General features: G+C 36.8%; 2 protein-coding genes across 2 annotated transcripts; one reads left to right on the top strand and one right to left on the bottom strand.

Moving 5' to 3' along the window:
• Positions 1–1,872: 1,872 nt before the first annotated feature.
• On the top strand, positions 1,873–4,490 carry msx3 (muscle segment homeobox 3). The gene is made up of 2 exons (XM_073833949.1): positions 1,873–2,373; positions 2,902–4,490. The coding sequence occupies exons 1-2, from the start codon at positions 1,965–1,967 to the stop codon at positions 3,315–3,317; spliced, it is 825 nt and encodes a 274-aa protein (XP_073690050.1). The 5' UTR covers positions 1,873–1,964; the 3' UTR covers positions 3,318–4,490.
• Positions 4,491–4,589: 99 nt separating this feature from the next.
• znf511 (zinc finger protein 511) lies at positions 4,590–8,015 on the bottom strand. Its single transcript, XM_073833948.1, has 6 exons — positions 7,773–8,015; positions 7,499–7,572; positions 6,885–7,086; positions 5,773–5,897; positions 5,450–5,629; positions 4,590–5,340 (listed from the first exon to the last, which is right to left on the bottom strand). Exons 1-6 carry the CDS (start codon positions 7,974–7,976, stop codon positions 5,274–5,276), a joined length of 852 nt encoding a protein of 283 aa, XP_073690049.1. The 5' UTR covers positions 7,977–8,015; the 3' UTR covers positions 4,590–5,273.
• Positions 8,016–8,476: the final 461 nt, after the last annotated feature.

Here is an 8,476-nt window from a genome sequence, read left to right as displayed (position 1 = left end):
AATGTTTCAATATGTGCACTGGTTTTGAAGAACACTTGGAGTGGTATTCTCATGGGAGGAGGTTACATGGGCCTAGCAATTACATTCACCAAGGATTTCGCTGAAATACCGCCTTACCGAGAGCAGGCACTGTGGATCAGCAGAAAAATCGCTCCACTTTTTTTTCTCACCGGTGTTGTTGGATCCAAAGACATGTCTATAAAGTAGGAAGTCCGCAACAACACGCTATTAACAGATAGAAGGCATTAGGCTTAATTATTACCAAACTCTTTAACAAATATTACTAAACAATGTAATATTTAATAGACTGCACTAGCAACTGTTAATTTTAAAATATCAAACATGAGCCTGTATTACTGGTTTGAGTCAGTATCACTGCCAAACCGCAGTTTTGACCGATGAATCATATGGTTCAAAATGGATTCCTGAATTACACATCTGGCTAATAACAGCTGACCTAATGTAGCGGGTCAACTGTCGAGGTGAAAACAAAAATAGTAAGCTTCTAACTGTTTTCAGCTACTAGCCATTTTTAGGTCATGGCAAATTTTAAATTCTACCAAGTTTTGAAACTGATGAAACGAATGTCATAATCCGTAAGGAGGTCTCTATGGTCATAAAACCAAATTTAAAAACCTAAACGTAGGCTGTTTTTATAGAACGGTTTTAAAACTAAGTGCTAAACAATTGCTTAAGTATTAAATAAAAACGTATTATACTTACATCGCTTGTTAATTTTAGTTAATTTACCTTGTTGGCACAAAAACCTAAATCCGTTTTAAAAGTAGGGTAGAAACGTCACTGGGATGATGGCCTACTGCCTTATTCCCCCTTTTATATTTTCACAGAAATCTGCAAAGTAAACAGCCTCCGATAATAAAAAAAAAATGATCAAGTCCAAACCTTCTAAAAACAGACATGTAGCGAGGCAACAGTTAACTGAGTGGTGCGCGCTGTCTGTGGGAACTGATTGCCCTCTGGCTATTGCCTTGACATTAAACTCTTCGAGGACAATTGGTTAAGTGGAGTTAACTGTTGCATATTCTCCCTGAGGTAGCTTCCTTTTTGATCTTGCCGAGACTGGCGCCTTCCAAAACAGGGCTTGTCTGCGTTATGAAATGCTTTGACTTACGGTGAGGGGTTGCCAGTTGCGCCTCAATAGAGGCTTTCTGCAGTCTTAAAGGGCCAAGACAAGCTTTAAATTGTTGTAATGCAGCGTGACAAAATCATCCTCAATTCAGTCACATCATTTTGTCCCGTCACAGTTTTATGGAAAAAAATGTTGAGCCGGTTTTTTCCATTGAACACAGAGTTCTTTTCTCTTTTTTAGGTAAAACAGACTATGCAATTTAGAATTAAAAAATTAAAAAGCAACTTTAAACACTTTATCTTGAAAAAAAAAGTTTAGGTACACATTCAATAAAAGTCTATCCCAAGTGCCTTATAAAAACGTTTTCCGCTATCTCCACTATACAGCGTTTTTATAAAGAAAACTCCCAGAAATCGTGGACGAAGAGGCCAAGGAAGTGGTTTGTTTCGCTGTATGTTTTCAATAAGCGTTCAGTTAATGAGTACGGAGGCCCGCTATACAGACATCCCCTCTGGTTAATTGCAACAAAACTTCTCAAATGGCTCCTTGCCTCCAAGACTGGAGCCCCCAGAGCAATCAATAAACCACCTCTGCAAGACAAGTATGATTAACCATGCAACATTTCTTTCAAAATCATTGTGACGTCTCAAAGAAACTGGTTTGACCAATCAGGACGAGCACGCGGAAAGTCATGTGGGTGAAATGTCAAGCCGATTGGAGGGCGGCAGGGAAAAAAGCGAACTTTTGGAAGTTTATAGCTGCGAGTGCGCTCTGCTAGGAGAGTGAGGCAAGCGTCGCAAACGCGCGACGGCACAAGGGAAAGGCACTGGTGGTGGACGAGTAAAATTCAGGACGACACACATATTCTTATTGTATGGCCCCTTTATCATTCATGATGAATTCTTTTCAAGGGCCACTCTCCCCAGAAGGAAAACTACAGGAACGCAAAAGCGCGGACAAAGAGGAGGCTCAAACCAACGATAAGGCGACTGTCAAAGGATGTAAAGGCAAGGCGCTGAGTCTTCCGTTCAGTGTGGAATCTTTAATATCAGACAGAACGAGCACACGGACTTTATACACGTCATCTGAATCTGGTATTATATCTCCGACATCCGGTGGAGATGAGCGGCTCAGGCTGTCGCCCATGGCTCTTTACGCAGATAGAAAGATCCCAGCGGAGAGCGTCTCTAACCTATCTGACTGCAAGAGAGGAGATATGGAAGAACTAAATGACAAGGGACAGTCCGGCTGGTTTCAGACACCCTCGTACACTTCTCCGCCAAGTGAGTGATGGCTCAGCAGGGAAACCTGTCAATAATGTGGCATGATGACACATGACAATTATAAACATGCATGCTTTACATAGGCTATAGAAAAACTCACTAATAATGTATGTGTAAAATGTGTAGTACATTTAATCAAGATCATTTAGATTTGAAATTAGATTTTTATATAAATGAGAAGAATGTGATGTGTAGAGGAAGAGCCTGATTTCATCCAAGAGTAGAGTAAGTGACCAGCTACATCTGCAAAGAAAAGTCTGCAAAAGTTGCAAATACGCATTCCAGTTTAATTAAGACAGTTTAGTGAATCAATTTAAATTAAAAACAGGCTATATTTTCATATCTGCATGTAGACATTTGAAGAACGTGAACCTGATTACGCATATAGTGCATTTGCTCGGCATTCTGGTGAAAATAAACGCTTAGCTTTGGGAGAAAAAGTAACAGGGCAATGTAATATAATTACTACATTAATGTAACGTAATATAATCAATCAAATTAATCTGTTCAATGTTTTGTTGTTCGCAGGGCACTCAAGTCCTCCTCCGTGCACCCTCAGAAAGCATAAGAACAACCGAAAACCGCGGACCCCTTTCACCACCTCGCAGCTGCTCGCTTTGGAGAGAAAATTTCGTCAAAAACAGTATCTTTCTATCGCAGAGAGAGCGGAATTTTCCAATTCACTTAACCTCACAGAGACTCAAGTCAAAATCTGGTTTCAAAACAGGCGAGCGAAGGCAAAGAGACTACAAGAGGCCGAACTAGAGAAACTGAAACTTGCAACCAAGCCATTATTACCTGCGTTCGCCTTTCCGTTCCCACTCGGAACACACGTTGGTTCTCCACCCCTCTACGGACCGTCCAGTTCCTTTCCTAGACCTGCGTTACCAGTCCCAGGACTTTTCGGAGGGCCGGTGACCTACGGAATGTATTATTTGTCTTAACCAAGTGAGCACGTCCTTCAATTCACCGTCTTACGGTTCCAGTCAGAAGACGAGTGAAATATTAGCAAATATGTTTTTGTTTAAAGAACTCTACACCAATTTAGAAGAAATTATTCTTGTGATCTACAGTTTATTCCAAAAGTGAGAGTCCTCAAATTGGCTTTAAAAGTGCAATGAATCGTCCCTGAATACTGAATACTTTACCTTGTATAAGTAGGCCTATACAGATAACGCCATGTGGCTAATTTTCCTAATCTCAGAGAAAATAATTTCCAAGAGATTATTTCTACTGAGGGCACAGCCGATTTGGCAAGTGTCTAGATCAGCATCACTTGTTGATGCGCGAGAAAACACCTAGTGTGCTCTGAAATGTATGTACATGGTCTGCGCCAGTTCCAACAAAGCTCTTAGATTAAAGAAATCACCAGAATTATTACTAAGGTTTTCTCACTCAAAGAGCTCGTTGCGACTGACAGCAGAATCATACAGTAAAAATAAAAAACTGATTTCAGTTCAACTATTGCTTCTTTCCATTACTTGACTATAGGCTGCCAAATTCGAGCCTAGATGGATAGTCAATGTGAGCCTTATTAAATACGTGAATACGTGTATTTTCACGCAAACCAAATATTTTGTAGCATATTACAAAGATTGTACCCAGATTTGAGAAGATGTACACTGCCAATAGGTTCGCTATACCTCTACGACCTTTTTTGTTTTTCATTAATTTGACAGGCTACCCGGTTTTAGGTTGAAATACGTGGCTTGTTATTCTGTTGGTCTTTATTGAAGAGGATCTATATGCAGAGACAACCAGCATCGTCTATTATACCATAATTTTACTAAACTTTTCCTCCCAAAAGATTTTACATGCCCGATTTTTGGCCTGTGTTTATTGATTTTTTTTCGCCTGTTTAGCCATAATCCCTTCAGTAGACTACATGTATGCTAGTTTGCTAGGTTGTAAGATTAATGTCTAGATTTTTATTATTGTAAATACACGTATATATTACAGATTTTGCATTCCCCTTTTTGAATAAATTACAAATAGGATTGCTGATATTTATACACTGTGTTTACATTTATCTTCTGTAAATTATTGTATATTTTATATGTATATACAAATTAGAAAAATAATCTTTTGCATTAAAAAATAAATCTCACAGAGACTGATGTGTACAATGTCATTATTTATAAATTTGAAAACAAACTTTTAATTCAGTAATCCTCCTGAAGACTTTTTTCTGTTTATCTCATACATAAACCTAAATAAAAAGTCTAAACGGTGCGCTACGCAACTCGCTTTGTTCCATAAAATTAAATTGTTTCAGATACCGACTAATAATTAGCGCTAAATGAACAACGATAACAATTTCCAACAGACACGAATATGCTACAAATTATAAATATAAAATACAAAGAAATAAAAATATTTAAATAACAAGCAATTAAAACTTTATTTAAATTAAAAATGAGACGTTACGTTAAACACTAACGACCAAAATTAAAAACTAAGGATCCTGAAGTACATTCCAAATAGGAGCTCTTCAAATAACCTTCACGCTATTTATAGTGTTACAAAATCCAAATTCCCGTGAAACCCACTGGAGAACACATTAGTTACAATGCGTCTTAAGTTTTTATTAGTTTTGCGTGAGTTTCACACGCCACCATTACACGCATGCATTTGTGTCAGAAACATCTAGCGAGATCTTTGTGTCATTCGCTGAAAACATTAAAATAGATAATACATATTTAAAAAGAAAAACTTTCAGATATTTTCCTTGACATTTGACTTATAAACTTAATTAATCTCAACCTCTTAACCCCATAAAAAGACAACACATCTTTTTAGAGATTTCACAAATTTTATTACAAAAATACTGCTCTGGACAAACAACTGCTATACCAAGCTAACATGGTAAATTGATTGCATTGAGAAAAAAAAGCTTCGGCCTACTTCTTCCTCCTTCCTCTGAAGCCTCTGACTGATCCTTGACCGAAACAAATGGATGATGGAACTCTGGAGGAAAGATAATAATCAACACAAATAGTTCTGATCACAAAGAGTTCACAGGGTGATGAAACATAATCAAGCATTTATATGAATCCATGACCACGAATCCACCCACTTGTATGAGTATCTTGGTTTTAGATTAGCTGTCTGCATTGGTTCTGTTTCTACAGTCTTCACGCTTTCTGGCTCTGGGGTCAAGGAGAAGTCCATCGACTCGCTTTCTTGTTGAATAGTTGGTGTTTCAGCAACTTCCATATGTGCATCCTTCTGCTGTTGTTTTTTTTTCTCTCGCATTCTGTTGATTTGCATGAGATTATGATTTAAACAAATTCTAAAGTTGTAAAAGCCAATAAAGTAATTATATGAGGCTGTTTAGGTAAAATATTGAAATGACTGGATTGAATTTCAATCTAATTTACATTAGTATTAATATCAAACCTTCCGCTCTTCTTTGCTTTGTCAAATCTGAAGTCTGCTGGATAGCTATGTGTTCTGATAAGATGATCTTTCCTCTCTTTGCTTGTTTTGAATTTCAGTCCACATCCTTCAACCAAGCACTCATACTGAAAATCAATATTAGCAAGTCACAATCGGCAAAAATTATTTTTTATAAAATTTGGCTAAGCTGAAAAAAATATTTGAGTGTATGAGAAACTGTATTCATATATTCGTCTTCACAACTGGTGTTTCTGTGCCTTCAGTGCCAGTGTTTCAAGCCACTGAGCCACGCATTGCATTTAACACAACTTGCTGTTGAAATCAGTAGGTGGCAGCATTTTGCAACAAAAATCAGTTTGATCTCATTTGGTTTATTCTATACTCTTTTGTGCAAACGGATAGTTATGAATATCAGCTATTAAATGTAGTATTTTATTGTAGTTTTTGTGACCCTGAACCACAAAACCAGTCTTAAGTAGCATGGGTATATTTGTAGCAATAAGCAAAAATACACTGTATAGTTCAAAACTATCGATTTTTCTTTTACGCCAAAAATCATTAGGATAATAAGTAAAGATCATGTTCCATGAAGATATTTTGTAAATTTCCTACTATAAATATATCAAAACTTAATTTTTGATTAGTAATATGCATTGCTAAGAACTTAATTTGGACACTTTTAAAGGCAATTTTTCTCAATATTTTGATTTTTTGGCACCCTCAGATTCCACATTGTCAAATAGTTGTATCTTAGCTAAATACTGTCCTTTCCTAACAAACCATGCATCAATGAAAAGCTTTCAGATGATGTATATGATGTAGACACTGTATAAATCTAAAAAAAAAGGACCCTTATGACTGGTTTTGCTGTCTAGGGTCATATTTTATGTAGTATTTCCAGTGAGAGAGTAATATAAAAGAACCAAAAGTATGTGTATGCACTACGAAAAACTGTTTTTGTTGTATTGTCCAATGGTTTATACAGCATGGAAAACTGCCTGCAGTGACACTCAAACTAAATTTAGTATGCATATATCACTTGAAGTGACCACACTAAGTTCATACATCACTCACAACACTCCTATAACATCTGATGTTACAAATGATATTACCATGCATTGTTTTTCCGCCATGACCTGGAAGAGAGAGTCATGCCACTCCAAGATGTGTATCTCCAGCAGTCGGTTTGACGGAAATGAGCGTTTGCAGTTAGAACACACATTTCGATGTAATGAATTGTAGTGGTGTTCATACCCCTCCAATGTGTCAAATAACTGCCTGCATCCTGCAATGTGGCACCTGAACTCAGATATACTAAAAAGAGGGTTGAGATATTAGTAGCACGTTGGTATCAAGTCAAGAGGATGTTGATCAAAATGTTTCACCACTCAACCAAGTGGCTAATGGTGGAGATTTCCAAGCAACTTGACCTCATCATTTAAGGTGACATTACTCAATAATAATACTAAAATCTACACTAGTAATCTGTCAAGTTACATAATGACAGCTACAAAGAAACATCTAGTTGACCATAATAAATATACTACAACATTTTATAAAGACCTGGACTCATATTCTTAATAGACATAATACTTAATGAAGCTTTAACACATAAGATGAATACTGATCCCAACTGAATCTACCAATTTATTTTAAGATCATGAATAATTTGTTAATTCATTAATAAATTACAAAGCAATAGTTATGGTGAAACGCCATTACTCACGTTGGAGGATGTTCATCATCCGCAGTAGCGGTCACGACGTCCTGTAGGTACATGTGCCTGTGTATGTCGCCATCCTGTTGAATTACACATTAAGAAATCGGTATACTGGTAAATATCCCATCATCATGTTTTCACAGTCATGTAATTTCCACTAAATTCGTCACTCTTAAGTAACACATTGAGAGATAAACAAGCAATTGTTGTTATATTAGCAGAGGGAAGTCACTTTTTTCAAATGTAATAAACTTTTCTGTCTATCCAGTCGACTACATACCTCAAAATATTCATCTTCCACAGCATATCGAAGTCGTTGAGGTCTGAAGCCAAAAGGTGAAACATTTTCATCCCCTCTTTCTTTTTGTTGTAAACCATGCCACTCGGATTCTCTACTTTCAGTTACCGGTATCTTTTCTGTAAGAATTTTTGGTGCTGCAGACCCCAACAGTTCAATTAATCCAGGTTGGAGCATGATATTCATGTTGTAGCATTATATCAACATACTCCATGACCATGTACAACCCGCCTTGCGCTTCCGTGTCAAAATAAAGGTCCTCAAACTAAAAGCCACTCGAGGACACACAGGGCGTACGATTGCATGAGAAACTTGTCGTTTTATTTTGATGCAAAACAAAATAAATTAGTGTTTGTTTTATAGCTCTTTATATAAGCCTGATAGTCAGTGCCTAGCCCACACTACATGTAAATCTAATCAGAAGAAACCACTAAAAGCAAAATTGTCAAAAAATGCACCTGCAAAATATAACCACAGGATGTCAGCAGAGTCATTCAAGTTATGCTTTTCATCCCTCCAACCTTTTTCCGAACCGTTGTCCTATAGTAGCGATATTAATAATTAAATTTGTAATACACTGGCTAAAGTATATTTAATTGTTTAATTACTAGCTACTGTTTTAATATCCTTGGCAATATATTAACAACTAATTTTCCAAGTGTTTTTTAATATTCATTTTTTTTCTT

This window comes from Garra rufa, chromosome 2, assembly GCF_049309525.1.
Source record: "Garra rufa chromosome 2, GarRuf1.0, whole genome shotgun sequence".
Classification (NCBI taxonomy): domain Eukaryota; kingdom Metazoa; phylum Chordata; class Actinopteri; order Cypriniformes; family Cyprinidae; genus Garra; species Garra rufa.
This window is presented reverse-complemented; position numbering and strand designations above follow the sequence as displayed.

Coding starts and splice junctions, on each gene's coding strand:
- msx3 (XM_073833949.1), top strand. CDS start 1,965: ATGGCCCCTTTATCATTCATGATGAATTCTTTTCAAGGGCCACTCTCC. Junction 2,374..2,901: donor CTCGTACACTTCTCCGCCAA/GTGAGTGATGGC, acceptor TGTTGTTCGCAG/GGCACTCAAGTCCTCCTCCG.
- znf511 (XM_073833948.1), bottom strand. CDS start 7,976: ATGAATATCATGCTCCAACCTGGATTAATTGAACTGTTGGGGTCTGCA. Junction 7,087..7,498: donor GATGATGAACATCCTCCAAC/GTGAGTAATGGC, acceptor CCCTCTTTTTAG/TATATCTGAGTTCAGGTGCC. Junction 5,341..5,449: donor AAACCAAGATACTCATACAA/GTGGGTGGATTC, acceptor TCTTTCCTCCAG/AGTTCCATCATCCATTTGTT.